Consider the following 20,327-nt stretch of genomic DNA (forward strand, 5'->3'; position numbering starts at 1 on the left):
GAGCCTTTCTGTACTTCATTTTTCTCATCTGACATTCTCCAGGCTGTAAAGCACTAAATAAACCTTAGTTGTTGCTACTAGCATTATAACAAGGCTTTCACTGCAATGTCTCTGAGACAGCACAGGTAAAGAGTAAACCTAGAGATTTCACAATTGCCACTTGGCTTTCTGGGCTTGTCCCAAACGTGGACAGATAGATCTTTGAAAGAATCAGCAGGATGCCTCAATTAACTGAATGAGGTCAGGGGAAGGGGAATAGCAGAGCAGCCTTGAGACAAAGCTGTGGGTGGTTCACTAACTTGTCAAATCCTCCACTCATTCATGCATGCAGCCCTGAGAGGAGCCAATGCCTTGCTGTCTCCAGTGCTAGGTGAGTATGGTCAATTACCTAAGTTCATGGTCTAGTAGGGGAACTAGAAATGTAAAACCAAAAATTGAAATTTCAGGGTGATCAGTGCTTTAACGGAGGTTTGTGCAGCGTAAGGGGGTCACGAAGATGGGAACAATGATCAGCTCCTCAGGGGTGGAGGACTGACCAGGGAAGACATATCCTATTGCGACAGGCTGGGACCCCGGGACCCTTTGCTGCAATGCCTCACCTGGACAAACGTCTCCTGGAGCAACAAAATACAAATAAACTATAAGGTAGTAAAAATAACTAGGCATGCACTGGGGCAAATTATGGACAACAAGATACAAAAAGACCAAAAACCCAACTGCCACTTCTAAAGAGTCAGGAGCAAAGGCAGGGAGCAAAAGCAGGGCACTGCGCATGACCCCTGCACACACCACCACCAGAGGGGGGGGCAGAACACCCCAGCCAGCCCTCCAGTCCGACCCCTGCACCTGCTCCTACCCTCATCCCACAAAAGGAAACAGCTTGCACCCTTGCTCAGCAAGGGAGCAAGCAAGGCAACCCCCTGCTTGTTTTTGCTCCCTCCTGCTGCAGCAGGGGCCCCAGTAAAGCCTTGCCTGAATTTCTCATCCGGCCTCTTATCAATTTCTATTGATAAAGGAGGCCGAGAACCCTGGTCGGTAACACTATTATGGACCAGAAAGTCAAGAGCAAAAAGACTTTTCAAGAAAAAAACTAAGAGCATGCACCAGGGCATTAAAGAAACTACAAAATGCCTGGTTGGGTCAAAGGTAAGGGTAAGGGTGGCTGAGAGCACAGCAAGTAAACAAGAAGCCATTAAAAAAAAAAAACCTTGTATTCCATGGTATGGAGTCTGGACTTTATCCTATAGGTAGTGGGACACAATGAAGGGTTCAGGCAACCAGGTTGTGCAATCTTATTTGCATTTTACAGTGGCCACTTACAGCAGTAAGCAGTGTGGAGGACAAATCTGAGAGGGGCAGGTTGGAAGAAAGATATGAGGATATGGGCCAAAGAGAAAGGGACAGCTAGATCTGTGACAAATTTAGCAGGATGTGGCAATGAAGGGGGGAGGGGAGAGCAGACGCTGGCTCTCTGAGTTACAGAACAGGAGAGAGAGTGGAATGGTTGACTGGGATAAAGCCCTCGGGAAGAACATGTGTCTGTGTGTGAAATGGGGAGCCGGGGCAGGTTAAGATTCTGAGTTGAGTCTTGTACCTGTGGGACCTGCTGATGTATGCACAGCACCGTGTGGGCTGAAGATAAAGGTGTGCGGATCCTCACCTACTGGAAAGTATGCACAGTCAGAGAGGGCCAGAAGGCTGGTTAGACAGTCTGGGGCAGAAGAGAAAAGCCAGCCTGGGAGAGCCCTCGGGAACGTGTGATCTGAAGAGCAACCAACCAGCACAGAGGAAGGAACGAAGCATGCTCAGAGGTGGGAGGACAGGAACAGCGTCTTGAATTTCAAAAAGAAATTGTCAACGTTGTCTAACGACCCAGAGAGGAGAACGCGCGGGAGAACGCGATGGACCTAGTTTTAGGAAACTGTGAGTGGGCTCCACGCCCGAGCAGTTTAGGAAGAGACAAGCTGACCCGTAGCCACAGGGTGGGAAGTGAACGAGAAGTGAGGACTCGCCAGACTTTAAGGATAAATTACTCCCCTGGAAACGTTTGACAGCGAAGGGAAGAGAGAAGGCAGCAGAGGTCACGGGATAAGAGAAATGTAGACGTATTCACAGACCGCAGAGGAAACCCCCCAAGGCTAAGAGCTGAAGGAAGAAGGGAAGCTGGCGGTGAACGACGGGAGCGACAACCAGGAGTGGGGAGAACAGTGACCAAGCGATGGGACGTGGGGATGGGCTACAACCCCCTTCACCAGCGGGTGGAACAGAGGTGAAGACAGATGGAACCAAAGACAGGCTGATGGCATTAGCAGAGAGAGAGATGGAAGAATGAAATATTTAACCACGAGAAGAAAACAGACTTCTCCCTCCACACAAGGGGAATCCACGTGTTGCAATTTTTTTTTCCTTAAGAGGTAAGGACTTCGTCACGGAATGGGGAGACCCACTTGGTAAGGCACCATCAGTCGGGAACTCTGGAAAGCCGGCCAGCTGTACCTTGTTTCATTTCACGTGCTTTTTACAAGCGCGTGGGAAGCACCAGATGTGCTGGGCACCGGGGAAACCAAAAGTGATTCCACAAGGTCCCTGCCCCCGGGGACTCTGGGCCCAGTCAGGCACGAAGGATATACAGCTCAACTCGGCCCTCCTGGTACAGAAGCTAAGAAAGCTTTTCCTTAGCTGGGAATCAAGAGGGCCTGTCTTCCTCAGCACTATTTCCATCCTCTAACTTTGGCTCTAAACTTAACTGCCTGCCTCCTCGGAACAGCTCTGAAAGAAACACTGTCAGCCTGTTGGGGTGTTTGGCTACTCTTACAAGGACCTGGCTGTGTGGGAAGACTTGCAATTTGCCCCTTGGTTATCCCACCGGCCCCACGTATGGGTGGAGAATGCAGCCTCATCCTGGGGTTGTGGGTGTGTGGGCAGGGGTCACTGGGAAAGAGTCTCCAGTGCTAAAAATACCTTAGACCTGCTCACCCTAACAGAACAGGCCCACCGAAGTCAGCAAACTAGGCTTCTACTCTTTGTGACATATATTTAACTACCAAAACACACATTTCTTGATGTGGTCTTGCCAAACTGGAAAGCCCTAAGCCTAAATAAGAACTATATTCAGGGTTATTTCAGGGTGTGAACTCAAAGAGCTTGTCATTTGAACGCTGCCGTACAAATAACACTCTTCTTTGGGGAGTACGTTGCATCCATAGCCCTAAACAGAGACACACGTGTGTGGCATCTATTACTTAAGGACTGAAAGCGGAACCAATTGTGGGATGTACGAAGAATCCTCCTTAGGCTGACAACTGTGAAAAACTTCCCTCTCTGACCTGCAAACCTCTTGCTGATCTGCAAAGAAAATTATCATCAAATCTTCACCGAGGGCTTGAAAATTCCTTCGCCAATTCCCCTCCCCCTCTTCAGAAAAGATGGGACTTGGCGATCTAATTTTCAAATACGGTCTGACTGCTCTCCTGCTGTGTTTGTTTGAAACCTGCCAGGCTCTCCTCTTCCAATTTGCCTAAAGGGTAAAGAAGACGGGAGATGTAGGGCTGGGGTGAACAAGAAAATGTATTATTCCCTGCGGAAGGACCCAGTGGTATGAGGCAAGGACGGCTAGCTCGCACGTGGGGTTCTGTCAGCTTGATAAGTCAGCTGGTATTTCTTGGGAGACAGAACGCTGTTGAACAGGAAAATTACAGTGCTAAGAACAGGATAAGATAAGTGACCTATTCCAGGTAGGCTGAGTACAGCCATAGTTAGAGGCAAGAGGGCAGATACTGTGATTTCTACCTATTAAGTCCTAGAATACTAAGTAATTTTAAAACAATCACTTCTCTACTTGTCCACCTGCTCGAGACAAATGATTTTAAGTGGATCAGTGGCTGTCATGGACTTTCCCATGGAAGAGAGAAGAAGGATCAGAATGGACCCACGGAGTAAAAAGGTCAGAACATCAGCATCTTAGTAAAATCTCTGAGTTTGCAATGCAACTCCAAAACCACCTCGCTAACCACCAAAGTCTAAGGCACTAAAGTTGAGGCCTCCGAGATTCTCATCCAATCTGTTCTGAGTTTAGTTAACTGCTCTGTGTCCCAAGCTACAGGCTTTACCCGGATGCAGAGACAGCAACATCTTGGAATTAACATACTTATGGTGAGCCCACCGTATAAGACATTACAAAAATCCTTTGGAAAAAAACTAATTAAAATGCCCCCAATCCTCAAAGAAGTACCTTTATGACATGACAAATCAGAAAATGGCTAGTTGCAAGCCTTAAAGAATCATCTCCAGTTTATTGAGGGTGGTTTGCCTACTGTCACTACTGTATTGCTGGAATTATCAAAGGCATCTATGCTGTTACGTGCAGAAAGGAAAGTGTCCCACGTTCTGGAACATTAATACAGAATGGTCTTTGCTTCATCTTGTATATCATCCTTAAAAAGCAACTAAAGGATGACTTTGAAAGGAACTGCAATGCAATGGCTTTGAAAGGAAATGCTATGAAAAACCTATCAATATGGCTTAGCCATGCCTCTCTGAAATAATTGTACAAGTAATTACATATTCTGAGAAGTAAAGAAGAAAGTAGCCATACTCTGCTGGAAGAATGCTTCTTACCTGCCAGGCACTGAGCTAGGTAGTACTACCTAGTGTTATCTCATGTGATTCTCACAATGATCTGGCAAGGCAGATTAGTTCTTCCCATTTTCAGGTAAGAAAACCAAGGTTCAGAGAAGTTAAGTAACTCACTAAAGGTAATAGCTAAAGGGCAGTAAAGCCAGAATTTGAACCTAAGTCACTAAGACCCTGAAGCCTACACTCCGTAGGCCACAAGAGAAGTGTTCCCGATTCCACCAAAAAAATATATCTATATCAGTCTGTCTGCCCTGCAGCCTATTACCCTCTGAGCGTCTGCTTTCCACCTCTACTGGAGCTTTCCCATCAGCACACAGACACTTTCCAGGACCTCCCAGACTTAAAAAACTCTTCCTTGTCATAATGCAAGTACAAATTACAATCACAATGTGTTGCCACCAAACACCCACTGGAATGGCTAAAATGGAAAAGACTGACACTAGCAAGTGTTGACAAGGATTTTTTGCTGGCAAAAAATATGACCTGGCACAACCACTTTATAAACACACACACACACACACCCCAGAGCTTTGCAATTCCACTTCCAGGTACATACCCAACAGAAACATGTTTACCAAAAGAAGCATACAAGAATGTTTGCAGCAGTTCTATTGTAATAGCCCCAAGATGGAAAAGATCCAAAAGATCCACAGTAGAATGGAGAAATAAAGGTATATTCATACAGCAATGAGAATAAACAAACTACTGATCCATGCAATGGTAAAGATGAATCTTATAATACTGAGTGAAAGAAGACAGGCACAAAAGAATACATACTAAATGATTCCATTTATATAAAATTCCAACACAGGAAGATTACTATATGGTGCTAGAAATCGCAGAGGGGTTATCCTCCGACAGTAGATGGAAGGGGGCACAAGGGGGCTTCTGGTAATGTTCTGTTGCTTAATCTGAGTGCTGGTTATACAGATGTTTACTTTGTGAATATTCATCAAACTGTACACTTAGAATCTGTACACTTCTCTAGCTATATATATATATGTATATATATATATATGTTGTGGGGGTTTTTTTTTGGGCAGCATTGGTCTTCGTTGCTGCACGCGGGCTTTCTCTAGTTGCAGCGAGCGTGGGCTACTCTTCATTGAGGTGTGCGGGCTTCTCATTGCAGTGGCTTCTCTTGTTGCGGAGCACGGGCTCTAGGCGCGTGGGCTTCAGTAGTGGTGCCTCACGGGCTTAGTTGCTCTGCAGCATGTGGGATCTTCCCAGACAGGGTCTCGAACCCGCATCCCCTGCATTGGCAGGCGGATTCTTAACCACTGCACCACCAGGAAAGTCCCTCTCTAGTTATATTTTAAAGCTTATAAGAAGAGTTTTTAAAGCATCTAATAAAATATTTGTAATTTGTAAAAAAAAATAAAAATAAAAAAAAAAATAAAAAAACCCCACAACATGTTGACTCCACACCCTCCACTCCTCAGTAAAGGTCCTGCTCTCTACATCAAAATTTCTCCAAATATTCGACTGCACTTCCTCAACCTCTAATTCACTCTTCAACCTTCTCCAGTCTAGCCTGACTCAATCACTCTGCCTAATCTTTTCTTTGTAAGGTCACCAGGACTTCCAAGTGGCCAGGTCCAAGTGACACCCTCTAGCTTCATCTTCCTCAACCTCCCAGCAGGGCTGGACACAGGCAACCCATCCTTTCTCCTGGAAAAGATCTCCCCTCTAGGCATCTCTTAGCTTCCAGAATTCTGCACCCTTGGTTTTCCTCCTGCCTCGAAGCCTCTGTGCTGCCCCCTCCCTCTGTTCTTACGTTGTGCCAGTGCCTAGGTTGTCTTCCATGTCCTCTCCATCCACACTCTCTCTCCCAAGGAGACCCCAGTCAGGTGGCTTTAAACACCATTCTCAAGCTGAGGATTCACCAGTGCCCATCTCCATCTCCCTTGCCCCCGACAGTGGTCTAGGTCGCATCTCCCATCTATTACTCACATTTCCCTCCTTAGGCCCTTTGAATTTGCTGTTTGCTCCTTCCGCCTGGACTCGTCTCCCCAGAATATCACGTGCTTGGCTCCTTCCTGTCATTCACCTTCAGTTTAAATGTCACTTCCTAACCTCATGCCTAACACTTAGTACTAGTTGGTGTTACTTGCTTACTTGTTAACTGCCTTCCCTACCTAGAATTTAAAAATCCACAAGGGCAGGGACTTTGTATACTATTGCATTTCCAGGTCTCTCATAGCTTCTTGGACAAGAGAACTGCTTCCTATCTAGTTTCCCAGCTTCAGTTCTTGCCTCTCTCCAGTTCTTTCTCCACAATTCTTTCTTCCTTCCCTGACAAAAACACTTAAAGTTCTTTCATGGACTCCCATTACATTTGAGAATTTAAAATTCCCACTCCTTGGGGAGGGGGAAGGGTAAGCTGGCACAAAGTGAGAGAGTGCCATGGACATATACACAACCAAATGTAAAACAGATGCTAGTGGGAAGCAGCCACATAGCACAGGGAGATCAGCTTGGTGCTCTGTGACCCCTTAGAGGGGTGGGATAGGGAGGGTGGGAGGGACACGCACAAGGGAGGGGATACGGGGATATATGTATATGTATAGCTGATTCACTTTGTTATACAGCAGAAACTAACACACCATTGTAAAGCAATTATGCTCCAATAAAGATGTTTTAAAAAAAAAATTCCCCCTCCTTACACGGTTAAAAGACCCCAGGTATGCGGCCAGCCCCCACCCACTTCCGCAATTCATGTTGTGCTACTTTCCTGACCACTTGCTAAGCTTCACGCCTTGTGCCCTTTCAGCTCTTCAAGGACACCAGGCTCCCCCCTGCCCCGCCCCCCACCGCGGGGTCCCTGCACTTGCTCCCCGGCCGCTACTGACCCTTCTCAGCCTCAGGTCTCTGCTCAGGTGTCACCTGTTTAGAGGAATCCTCCCCAGTCACACAATCGCTCATCACCCTTTCAGTTTCCTTTGGGAAAATGATCATAATCTGTAATTATATCTATCTGCTTACAGTATAAACTCCAAGGGCAGGAACCTCATCTGTCTCCACTTTTCTATCCGCATCATCTAGCACAGGGCCACTTCACAGCAGGCACCCCAATAATGTGTGGAATGAACAAGCCGAGGTCAGAGAAACAGTCCATATTTTATGAATACAGCCCATGAGGCAAGTACTAGTTATCTCTGCTTAGGGCCCAAAAGCATTTTGCCAATATTTACAGTGACACAAAGTGACTATGAAGAAGTTCTTTATCTAAAACAAAGGTAGTGGGACTTCCCTCGTGGTCCAGTGGTTAAGAATCCTCCTGCCAGTGCAGGGGACACAGGTTCAAGCCCTGGTCTGGGAAGATCCCACATGCCGCGGAGCAACTAAGCCCGTGAGCCACAACTACTGAGCCCGCGCGCCACAAACACTGAAGCCAGAGCACCTAAAGCCCGTGCTCCGCAACAAGAGAAGCCACCGCAATGAGAAGCCCTCGCACCACAACGAAGAATAGACCCCCGCTCGCCGGAACTAGAGAAAGCCCACGCGCAGCAACGAAGACCCAACGCTGCCATATATAAACAAATTTATTTTGAAAACAAAGGTAGCTAACCTTGGGCAGGCTACTTAAGCTTTCTGAGTCCTTTTCCTCACCTGCATAAGAGGATAACACCTCCCCTATTGGAAGGTAACTGTAGGGTTGAGAAATAACAAAGTGCCTAACCTACAGTAAGTGCTCCATAGATAGCAAATCAAAATAAATTATCGTTAAACTATACGTTACAAGTCTAAAATGGCAAGAGCTCAGCTGTTCAACAGCAACTATTGACTGGTAAGCCCGATGTCCCTCTCTCCCTCTGGTCGCGCGAAGCCCGAGTTTCCTGCCACCCAAGGGACTGGGTTCAATGGGGACTATGACACAGCGGATCACATCACCCACACAAGAAAGACACGATCATCACCTGAAGTTTAAAATCCGCTCTCAACTTGGAAGGTTGCTTATTTTTTAAAAGAAGTTAGTCTGGAATGAAACTCAAACTCCCCCAAAACTCTTTAATGTAAAACAGAATCTCAGAGTCACAACTGGAATTTTCCAGGCAAGCTGCCTGAGGGGTCCACCTCAGAGGGGGAAGATTTAAAATGCTGGTGACAACACAATGAGCATAAAAGAGGGTGACTGTGGCATTTGTAAGTAAGGCAACTGGCAGAGTCAACCATACTACAGACGGGTCTCCCTTGCCAGGTGTGGGACAAGGAAGCATGTTCTCTGTGGTACTGAGATTATTTCTGAGATATTTATTTTAGAATGAAGAACTCAGAACACCTAAATCAGAGAGGAGACAAGTATATTGTGGAACTTTAGAACCCCAAGGCCTGAATTAGAACAGCAGCCCTGCTGGGGTAGTGTATAGGATGGACATAAACAGGGGAGCTTTCTCAAGGCTGGAGCATTCCCAAAGGCTTTAAAGCCTAATGGATGTTTTCCATCCTCCAAGGCAGTCCTTTAGATGTGGGTAATGGATAATGTGTCATTCCTAGATAAGAATTTTCTTTTAGGGCTAAATTTTTAGAAAACGGAACAGTAAAAATATATATATTAAAAAAATTAAGTTCCCAAATATTTTTATTTTGGTTTTCGATTCCGTCAGACTTGACCTTAAATCCTGGCCCTAACAGTGAGTCACTGAAGGAGCTTGAGAAAGTTGCCTCTCTGAGCTTCACTGTAACAGGAAGACACTTACCTGCGTCCCCCAGGCTGGACACAGAGTAGGTGCTCAGTATGGAGGAAGCAGGCCTTACTGGGCTTTCCAGTTTTACATAAGGGGTGGAAGGCAGTGCTAGACGTTCAGTAAACAGCCGGCACTAGACTAAGGCACTGGATCAATGAGGATCGAGTGCTTCCCTCTCCCCAGAGCCCCATTCACACTGAGACGTGTGGGAAGACTTCAGAGACACCGGGGCCTGGCTCCACTCTCCTCCCATCCCTGCGTTACACTTCTGTACAAATGATCAAAGCTTCGGGTGAGAGAGAGGATCTCCTGTGCTGGTATTTCAGGCACAGGCAAGGGGAAAACTGGGGGAGTTATTCAGACTCCAGGGTCCTGAAGCCCTTTCTCAGATGATCCTAGAAATTTTTGTTTTTTTAAGGAAAAAGCAAAAACACTACAAAACACCTAACGTGTGCCAAGTCAGTTGTTACATGTCCATCTACTGTCTCATTTAATACAGTAATGCTGCCCCAAAACTCAGAATTTAAATGGTTATTTTGTAAATGAAGAGGCTGGACCTCAAGAAGGTTGGGTAGCTGGAGCAGGGTCACACAACTAGAGGGCGATGGGATGTTAAGTCCAGGTTCTTCGAGTCATTTGCGGTCCTCCAGAAAGAGGTGGCTGCTTTCAGCATCCACATGCCCCACCCTCAGCACCAGTGCTTCAAGGGCCTCTGCGCTGGGAGAGCGAGGTTAAGGGACCGACTGGGAGAAGACCAGGGAAAGCGCCTGAAGCGGCTTCGCACCGGTTCCTGCTCCCTTCTAGGGACACCCAAAGGGGTACCTACCCGCAAGCCAACCTTCAACACTTGAGGACCTTGTGAAAGGCACCATGGACAGAAAAGCCATTCCTGGGAATCCAGAGTTTTAGTTTACACATCCAGAAAGGCATCTTCATTTCCTACTTCCTACAACCTCAGGGCACCAGTGCTCCAGACAGATGCTCAGTTCCTAAAGGTAAAGCCCTTCCTCGATATTTGGGATCCATTTCAGTTTCTATTCTTGCCCACCTGTGCTGGTCCAGTGGAGGAGAGAGGGGTTTCTGACTTAAGTGTCTCAAGTACAACTAATGCTCTATTAGCCCCCTTTTAAGAAGTGTTTTCACTGGTAACCATTAAATAATAATGAAAGTCCTAAATGTCCATCGACAGATGAATGGATAAAGAAGATGTGGCACGGGCTTCCCTGGTGGCGCAGTGGTTGAGAGTCCGCCTGCCGATGCAGGGGATGAGGGTTCGTGCCCTGGTCCGGGAAGATCCCACGTGCCGCGGAGCGGCTGGGTCCGTGAGCCATGGCCTCTGAGCCTGTGCGTCCAGAGCCTGTGCTCCACAACGGGAGAGGCCCCAACAGTGAGAGGCCCGCGTACCACCAAAAAAAAAAAAAAAAAGATGTGGCACATATATACAATGGAATGTTACTCAGCCATAAAAAGGAACGAAATTGAGTTATTTGTAATGAGGTGGATGGCCCTAGAGTCTGTCATACAGAGTGAAGTAAGTCAGAAAAACAAATACTGTACGCTAACGCACATATATGGAATCTAAAAAAAGTGGTACTGACGAACCTAGTGGCAGGACAGGAATAAAGATGCAAATGTAGAGAAGGGACTTGAGGATATGGGTAGGGGGAAGGGTAAGCTGGGACGAAGTGAGAGAGTGGCATGGACATATATACACTACCAAATGTAAAACAGATAGCTAGTGGGAAACAGCTGCATAGCACAGGGAGATCAGCTCGGTGGTTTGTGACCACCTAGAGGGGTGGGACAGGGAGGGTGGGAGGGAGACGTAAGAGGGAGGGGATATGGGGATAGATGTATGCGTATAGCTGATTCGCTTTGTTGTGCACAGAAACTAACACACTGTAAAGCAATTATATTCCAATAAAGATATAAAAATAGTAATAATGAAAGTCAATCATCAGAGCTCAGGGCCCCACCCTCCTTGCTCTCGGCTCCAGCTACCCTGCTATGCTTTCAGTCCCCAAATGCCGAGCTTACTGTGGCCTCAGGAACCTCCCTCCAGTTCCTCTCTCAGCCTCGAGCCCTGCTCCCACCCCACCTCCCTCATGTGGCACTTACTTCCTCAGCAAAACCTTCTGGGCCCCGTCTGTGCTCTCACAGCATCTTGAACACCTCCAGACAACTGTCATTCATTCATCTGCTCAGCCCTCTTCCAGCCACTGGCGATTCCAAAAGGAACAAAATCAGGCAAGGTCCCCACGTGGCGTGGCACGGCTGCATTCTAAGGGGATGAGCGTTCTGGCAGGACCGCATTTAAGCAACCATTTAACAATTCGTATGATTCTTTCTAAAGTATTCTTCGCCAGTGATTAGGGAGCAGAAGGTGAAACAGAAAACAAGAGCAAGTCACTTTACAGCTTTATTTCCAACCTCAGTGCCAGGCAAACGTGATCACCAAGTATTTGTTGAAACCTTACTAATTATAACGGCATTAGAGCTTTAAAAACTGGGGGGGAGGGACAGACATTCATTCTTGAAAACTCCACAACTGTGATTCCAGGGTGATGAGCAAATTACGGGTTTTAAACCCACAGAGCCACAGCAATCCTTTTAAGGAAAGACGTCATAGTAACGCTGCCTACCTCACACACGCTGAAAATAATTTAAGCGTCTGCTAGGATTGCTTGAAAAAGAAGGAAGGAACAGGAACAGACTGACCTTCTAAAAGTAATAGAAAAATGTTACGATGGTCGGTTCTTACAGCATTAAAAAGCCAGACAGGGAGAGCCTCAAAGATGTACAAGATCGTCAGTCACTTCCATCCCTCCCCTGCATCAAAAGGCACAGAAGGCATCAGGGCCCTCCCGGAGGCTGTGGTTTGAAATGGTGCTGCGATGAAACTGCAAAGAATACAAATAAAGATGAAAACAGCAAATGGAGAAGCAAGAGAACAGAGAAAAGAAATGCTGGAAATCAAAGAGACAGACCTCAGCCAGCCAGCCAGGTCCAAGCAGAGCTTTGCCTGTGGCTACTGAGAGCACAGCCCCAAGCCAGGTGGGAGAGAAACAGGACAAAGGCTGCGAGAACCAGAACAGCAGAGGGTCTCAGGCCATAGAGTGTTACAAAGACAACATGAAGAAGGGGAAAAGGAGAGAGATTTCTACTTTGCACCAGTAACAAATGAGCTCTTTTTTTCTGCAGTGGTAACTGTTGTAAAAAACTGAAAAACATACTTAATAATCACGAATTATAAATGTTCCTGGAAACTCCCTGGTTCCAACTAGTCCATGACAAGTATCTGCAGAGGGACCTCAGCATCTGCTCTGAAGTTCAGGGGAAAGTAATTCTAACCAATGGGGGTGTGCCAAAGTATCACCCTCGGGGTCTGACCAATTAAATGGCTGCTTCTTTGTGTGGCGTTTAGGAGAGATGATAGATTGAACAGTGCCGCAGAGAGACCTACACATTTAATTGCAGCCCAGGCATTCTGCCCCAAAGGGCGAGTCAATCGGGGAAGAAAGCAGTGCAGAGTGAAGTCTTCTAACAATGCTGAAAACAGAATAAACGGACCTGCAGTTTAATTACCCCGGGATCCTTCTTCCATCAAAACTGATGACAAAGCCCATCAAGAATAAAAAGACTCTGATCCTCCTTGTACTCTTCTGCAGGGAACAGGATTTACCAGATAAGCTTGTCTGGACCTTCTGATTGAAGAAGCTGCTTTCACTAGACACTATGACAGTGACTGACTAATGGGTAACCATGATAAAAAAAAAACATTCAAGGACACAGGAACTAGGTCAGAGGGTTTGTGGTACTCCTTGCCCTAGGAAAAGGCAGTGCTTCAGGACGGGATTCTGCCTAGGATCAAAATGATGTTCTTTACGTAGCCACGTACTGGGTGTGGAAGGAACAAAGACTCTAGATTTTGGTGCTATTTAATCCCTTTAAACCGTGATTTCCTCAAAAACAATAGAACCTGTCTGCTTCACTGAAACTGGTAATTGAAAGAATGAAAACAACAAGCATTTCTACAGCTTAGCACATAATGGGTGCTCAATAAAAGTTGGTTATAAATAATTTTCAGAAAATCTTTTTTAAGGTTCTTTAATGTGACAATTTATCTGCTCTATCCTCTACTTAAAAAAACAAAACAAAAAACAAACAAAAAACGCTGATACCTTTAACCAGGCTCCATCTAGTTTTCCAAAGATCCTCCAAGGACTGAAAGACTCCAGGCCCCTCCCATCAGCTCTTGATTTTATAATGCCTGAAGAACTTTTCTCTGAGGTGGTCAGAAGTGGTTTCTCCACAATGCAGCCCTAGGCTGTTTCTTTCCAATTCTACTCCATTGCTAATAAATTTGTCACTTTTCCTGCAGCCCAGACAACTTAGACTGTCCCTTAGCTCCTCAACCCCTCTTGTTCACCAAATTCAGAGAATGGAACATTCTAGGTCCTACCTGGTGCTCCGTAACTATTTGCACTGCACTGAAGTCAGATGGGATTTGGGGATAAATCCAGGATGAATCCAGACTAACCCCTTCCTCCCAAAGACCTTTGGGCTTGGCTTGAGGTTTGACCTCAATCTGAAAATTATGCTGACTTTCTGAAATGTTTTCTTCTCCTGCCAGGATATGATATGCCCAGTATCTATCCCAAGAAGCAGAAATGGAAATTTCTAGTTCACCCAGTACCACAAAGAAAACCTTTGTATTCGCACCATATTATCTCCTCGTGAAGAATACCTGTGCTTACTAGGTCTTCAGGTTTTCTTCTTTGCCTCTATATCCCACAACACAGTGCAAACCGCCTCATATTCACCACTCCTTGACAGATCCAAGAACAAAAGCCACCTGTGCTGATACCCGGAAGAACTGCTGTTTTCAGGGATGTTGTGATGTGCTGCTACTTCACCCATTTGCTCCTGGAATTATAAAGTGGCAGGATAGTCTTCTCTGCAATGGGGCCTCAGGGACAAGAGATGCACAAAAGAAACCACCCAAACCTTTACCTGCCCTGTACTCATTAGTTTACGGCTGGAGACCATCATTGCTCTGAAATAACTCAAGCAGTTATAATAATCCACAAAGACCCCAAGATTACTCCCTAATAGACATAATAAAGCAGATTTCACAGTGGCAAGCAAGAAGGAATGGCGGGGGGTAGGCGTGGGGTTCAGAAAACAGGGGTTCTGAAGATCGTTTACCGGCTGGGTACCACCCCACCCCAAGCAAATTACTTAATCTCTTCTCCAGAGACTCATCTAGGTACAAAACAGTTCAGCAGTTGCCATTAGATCCAGCCTCCACAACAGAAAAAACTTTCAAAGGCTAAAAAGACCCCACGGTCACTTGTGAACTACCTTGCTCAGGAAACACTCAAAAGGTGGGCTAGAAATCCTGGAATTCAATAAAAGGAAATTGTAATTTAAAAGGCTAGTGAATCAGAGGCTGAGATTTCCGATCGTTATTAAAAAAGAAATAAGCAAGCACAGCTTGAATCCCTCATCTACCAAAGGTAACAGATTAGCAGTCAATTCAGGGGTTTCATTTCATAAAATATACAGATGCAATACGGTGTAAATTAGGAAAAACCACCGTGCACCAGGAAGAAAGAATGACCTGATCCCCAGAAGAAAGCTCTGCACCTGTATAAAGGCAAGGGCAGCAAAGGTCTTGTTGCCTTATCTCCTTTTCAAACCAGAAGTAGACACTTCTTCAGCCAAGCTCAAGCCTTAAAAACCTTGACTTATTAACCACACCAAGTTTGAAAACACAGGCATACAAGTTACAGTAAAGACAAGCACATCCTGTTTGCACTTGACTTCCTGTTCTGGGCTGTCTGATCTCTTTAGAGGGCTGCTCCCTAGCCACAAATAGGTAACCTTTCACATCTGCCAACCACTGGTTCGCTGGACAGTATTTCAGTGACAGCAAAATACATAGTTCCATGAGTCAGGTAAAAGATGCACCTTAAAAGGACCAAAAACCAATCATGAGCCTCTAAGACACTTTCTGGATTTCCCATGCTTCATACTGACATCTGACCTAGAGTAAACAATAAAAACTTAACACAAATAGTGCTGAGATAAGAAAATTAAGCCTGGAACAAAATTTGGAATATGAGGGCTGGGAAAAAAGAGCAAGAAAAATTGGAAATGTTTTTATTATTAAGTGTTGGCCTCCTTTCAAATGTAGAAGGAACAGATCTCTGTCAGCCAGTCCCCAGTGAGCAGATCCCCAGAAGGGAACCACACAGAGCGATCACAGCAGTTAACAGGGCCCTTCTGGTGAACACTGTCCCCAATCCAACCTGCTACCAACCTCAGTCTACTTTTCAGTACTGCAAAAGCCTTCAGTTTAGAGACCTGAAGCCTCCACTTCAAGCCAAACTTCCATTGTTTTCAAAGAGCTAGTGGTTCTTCCAAGCCACATTCAGTGTTGGGAATAAACGCTGGGCAACAAATATCCCAGTTTTTATGGACAAGTTATTTAGCCTCTTTGGGTCTGCTTTCTCATCTGGAAAATAGGAGGGTTGCACTACCCTAATCTCTAATGTTTCTTCCAGCTGTAGAAGAAATGCAGGGATCCAACAATAACAGTTAGCAGAAGATGCTATGGCTTCCTGCTTTCCTTCGCTCAAATAAGATGCCTCTAACATCCCACATCCCGCAGTGTGAATCTACCTTGATCTGCTTCCCAAGCACCCAAGGATTTTTTTTTCCCCTTTCCCTTGGAACGTGGATCAGAAAGTTTCCCACTTGAAAGCAATATACTAACAAACCTTGAAGACTCTTCTTTACACATGTCCTTTTTATTAAGATGGTAATGTAATCCACCACTTGGTTCCCATGCTGGTCCTATGATTCCTGCAGAGAACAGAGTCAAAAAGGATGGAGAAAACTGACCAGCAACATGTGGTACTGCCTCCCACACAGTGACTGCTAATGGGGAAAGAATGAGGCAAATCTGTAAGATAAGGGAGTGGCGAAGACAAGTTCCATGAGTCAGTGCAAAAAAAGAAATAAGAAAAGGAAATGGAAAAGGATGAAGAGAAGCAAACAAGAGGGAAAAATATCTAAACCAGTGAGTAGAAACGTAAAACTGAAATTCCCTTATCCATTCATCCAATAGCTATCCAATGTCTACTATGTGCAGGGAATGGAACTAGACTCTAGAGGAGATACAAAGGTCAACCAGATAGCTCTGCTCAATGAGTTTATGGTCTAGCAGGAAAGATAAAGGCATGTACACAAACAGCTGAAATATATGGCAGAAAGTGTGCAGTGCCATAAAGGAGACATAAAAGAATCCTCCATTGTGAAACTCAGAGGAGGAAATGATTACTCCCAGTGAGGGATCAGAGAAGGCTTCATAGGAAGAATGACATTTCAAGCCAAAAACACAACAGAAGCAAGGGCACACAGGTAGGAAATCAAGGACATATCGTTTCAGTAAGTAACCAGATTTAATTTGAGACATAAGTGGGCATGAAGGGAGAGATGGTAATAACAATAGCTAACGATCCAGAGAGCCATGGCTAAATTGGATAGCTGGATTGGAGCCAGACTGAGTATTCCAAAATCAGACTCAGAATTTGAACTTAAATCCAGTAGGGAAAGAAGGGGAACGGGGCGTTGGGGAGGGAGGTTGACAAGTTAGGAGCTGGAGGAATCTCATAACTTAACCCATAAAATTAAGGTAATAAAATCAACACAAAATCAATGTGTGAAGATACACAAAGTCCCTCCAAAGAGATACAATGTCTTCCAAACCAAAAGCAAGAAGAGAAGAGGACAAAAAGGCTTGGATGATGGCATTAATATATTTAAACAAAGAATGTGACCACATCAAAGTGTGGTCAACAAAGAAACTTAGAAAAATGTAGAAAAAATAGAGGGGGCCACATGGACTCCAGGATCACCCAAGGCAGAGAAACACTGCAGCGAGGCGACACGCCATCTTCTCTGTGATGGGACAAGGTTTCTTTATGAAGCTTAAATGGGAAGAGCATATAGTAGCAGTTAGGGGTATAAGGGTTCTTGGAGTCAGAGGGACTTGGTTCCAATCTCAGTTCAGCCTCCTACCAGCTTGGACAGAGCCTTGGTTTCCTCATTTGAAAACTGAGGATAATTGTGCCTACTTCGCAGGAGGACCACTGGGAGAATTAAATATCCTACTGTATGCAAAGCACTTAGTGCAATACCTGGCACACAGCGAGCAATCAATAAGCTTAGCCTTTTTGTAACTGTGTTCTCTCCTACCGACTATCCTGTCACATTATTCCACGCTCACGAAAGCAAGCTTGATGTTATTAAATTTCATTTTTCAGATCTCTTGATATTTAACAGCAATGTCCTAGCAAAATCCAGGATCCAGTCAACAGGAAAGGAATTTACTCTAAAATAAAAATTGGCATTCCATTCTGAGCACAGTCACTCAAGTCTGAACACAATTCTGTCTCCAAAAGACTGATCATTTCCAGGTACAAAGCAAAATCCATTTACAAGAACCAGACCTGACACATAGTGACCAAAATCCTCAGAGGTCTTCCTGAGAAGCTAGATGGCACCCAGCAGACCAGTCCTACCTAATGTCACCCTCAATCTACAATGAGCCAACCTGGATGATACTTTTCCATACTTCTCCTTACCTTCCACCTCTCTCATACCCTCCAATCATGCACTGTGGTGAAACACTTTATCTCCCTCTCTAACCTTCTAGAGGTCAAAGATCCCACCTTGTCCATCTTTGCATTCTTTTTTTTTGCCACATCCCAAAATACCTTGCATCAAACAGAACCACAATAAATATTTATCGTTAAGAATGAATTTCAAACACGACTTTTCTTAACAACACAATCCATTGTGATCTGCCATTGCTGCACCCTGAGGCCCTCTTCTGATTTACTGAATTCTTATTCTACACTTTTCTTCCCCTCCTTTCCTCAATCGCTCCATACCTGAGCTACCAAGTATTACAGAAAAGTCAGAAGTCTTTCTTTACTGGGTTCCCAACAAATTCATACAACTGGGGCCAAGCCATCAATGGGCTCAGAAATCTTTTATTCATCTCTAGTTGATGTCTCATAGCAACTTTCCAAAGAGCAGTGTTGTGCAGGATTTAGGACATAGGCCTGGAGTTAGACAGAACTCAAAGTCTTCCTGTGTGATCTCAGTCGAGGTACTTGAGGTACTTAACTTCCTTAAACTTCTTCTTCCAAATCTGTAAAATGCAGTACCTAAATCAGGTAATTAACAAGAGAGTAAGAGCTCAAAAAAATGGGAACTGTTACTCTTAAGTAATCATCCAAACCCTATCCCCTCTTCCACTCCTTCTTTGTCAGATAACTAGAAACCTCCTCTCCCACTTTACCAAAACAATTCAACTGGGTCCTGTCCACTTGAGAGGCAATGGTGGTACAGTGGGGAACACTGGGGTCAGGAGTCCAGCTGCTGCCACAGACCAGATGTGTGACCATGCGCTGATTGTTTCATTTGTGCCTCAGAGTCCTCAACTGCAAAACAGGTATTTTAATCTGTTCCTTGTAGAATCACTGTGAGAATTAAATGGAAAACTATGAAAGCACAGTAAGCAGAAGAAGAGGGGGAAGAATAAGCTAGGTGATAAGGCTTTCAAGTAAAACAGACCCAGTTTCAAATTCCAGTTCCATCACTTAACTGGTTGTGTGACCTCGGACAAGTTAATTTCACCAGACCTCAGTTTCTTATCTGTAAAATGGGGGAAAGTAACTTCACAGGGTTCTTAAGAGGTTTAAAACGTGTAGAATGGGCTTCCCTGGTGACGCAGTGGTTGAGAGTCCGCCTGCCGATGCAGGGGACGCGAGTTCGTGCCCCGGTCCGGGAAGATCCCACATGCCTCGGAGCGGCTGGGCCCGTGAGCCATGGCCGCTGCGCCTGCGCGTCCGGAGCCTGTGCTCCGCAACGGGAGAGGCCACAGCAGTGAGAGGCCTGTGTACCGCAAAAAAAAAAAAAAAAAACCTATACTCTGCCTGAGGTCCCTGACGGTCCAGTGGTTAGGATTCCAGGCTTTCACTGCTGTGGCCTGGGTTCAATACTTGGTGGGGGAACTGAGATCACGCAAGCCACGTGGCATGGCAAAAAAAAATACACACACACACACGCATACCTGTTACTCTCCTGCTTTAAAGTCTTCAGTGGTTTCCCACCATGCCCTTTTGTAAAGCCGAGACTCACTACATGGCCCACAAAGGCCCCCTGTGATGTGGGCCCTGCCTTCCTCTTCTACTTTACCTCATGCCACACACATCCCCATCACCCTCCACCCCCCATTCACCTCACTCGAGGCCCTTGGTGGTCTTTTGTTTTGACTTCTTAAAAAAAAAAAAAAAAATCATTTATTGCCCCCAAGGCCTGCACACTTGTGGTTCCTTTCCTGCCAGGAACATCCTCCACAGCTCTTCACAAAGCCAGCTCCTTACGCATCAGACTTCGGCTCACCTTCCCTACAGTGCAGCTGCCTGGCATACAGTGGAAGCTCGGTAAGTATCCGCTGAACGAATAGATTCCTCGGTCTTTGGAATCAATCTCAGGCTTCAGTTTTAGTAGTCATTTCCAAATTCCTGCTAGATATCCAGACTTCAAATCTAGCATACCAAAGACACTCAAAACCAAACCCTTCATCTTTCCCCAAACTAGTTTCCTCCAATCTTCTGAAATTATATGAGCAATATAACCCACACTTTCTGCTTCAGAAGTATGAATTTCCCACTCGTTTGCTCCACCTGCCAAAATTCTAATCATCCATTAAAACCGAATTCAGGGCTTCCCTGGTGGCACAGTGGTTAAGAGTCCACCTGCCAATGCAGGGGACACAGGTTCGAGTCCTGGTCCGGGAAGATTCCACATGCCACGGAGCAACTAAGTCCATGCGCCACAACTACTGAGCCCACGCACCACAACTGCTGAAGCCCACGCGCCTAGAGCCCATGCTCCACAACAAGAGAACCCACTGCAATAAGA

The 20,327-nt window shown here is 45.5% G+C and overlaps 1 protein-coding gene across 9 annotated transcripts in view; it reads right to left on the reverse strand.

The window, feature by feature from the left end:
- The window catches only part of RFFL (ring finger and FYVE like domain containing E3 ubiquitin protein ligase), a 74,717-nt gene that overhangs the window by 21,460 nt on the left and 32,930 nt on the right, over nt 1–20,327 (reverse strand). For 2 of the 9 annotated variants that reach the window (XM_067021804.1, XM_067021803.1), the window contains exon 2: nt 11,442–11,542. The exons of 5 other annotated variants lie outside the window; for them this stretch is intronic. Coding sequence is in view for 1 of the 4 variants with exons in the window: in XM_067021799.1 (XP_066877900.1) it covers nt 18,700–18,805 (106 nt within the window). In the remaining 3 variants the exon portion in view is untranslated. Of the gene's footprint in view, nt 1–11,441; nt 11,681–18,699; nt 18,881–20,327 lie in introns of all 9 variants that reach the window. 2 more of the 9 variants (XM_067021799.1, XM_067021802.1) reach the window with 2 other exon arrangements.

Source organism: Kogia breviceps, chromosome 19, assembly GCF_026419965.1.
Source record: "Kogia breviceps isolate mKogBre1 chromosome 19, mKogBre1 haplotype 1, whole genome shotgun sequence".
Lineage (NCBI taxonomy): Eukaryota > Metazoa > Chordata > Mammalia > Artiodactyla > Physeteridae > Kogia > Kogia breviceps.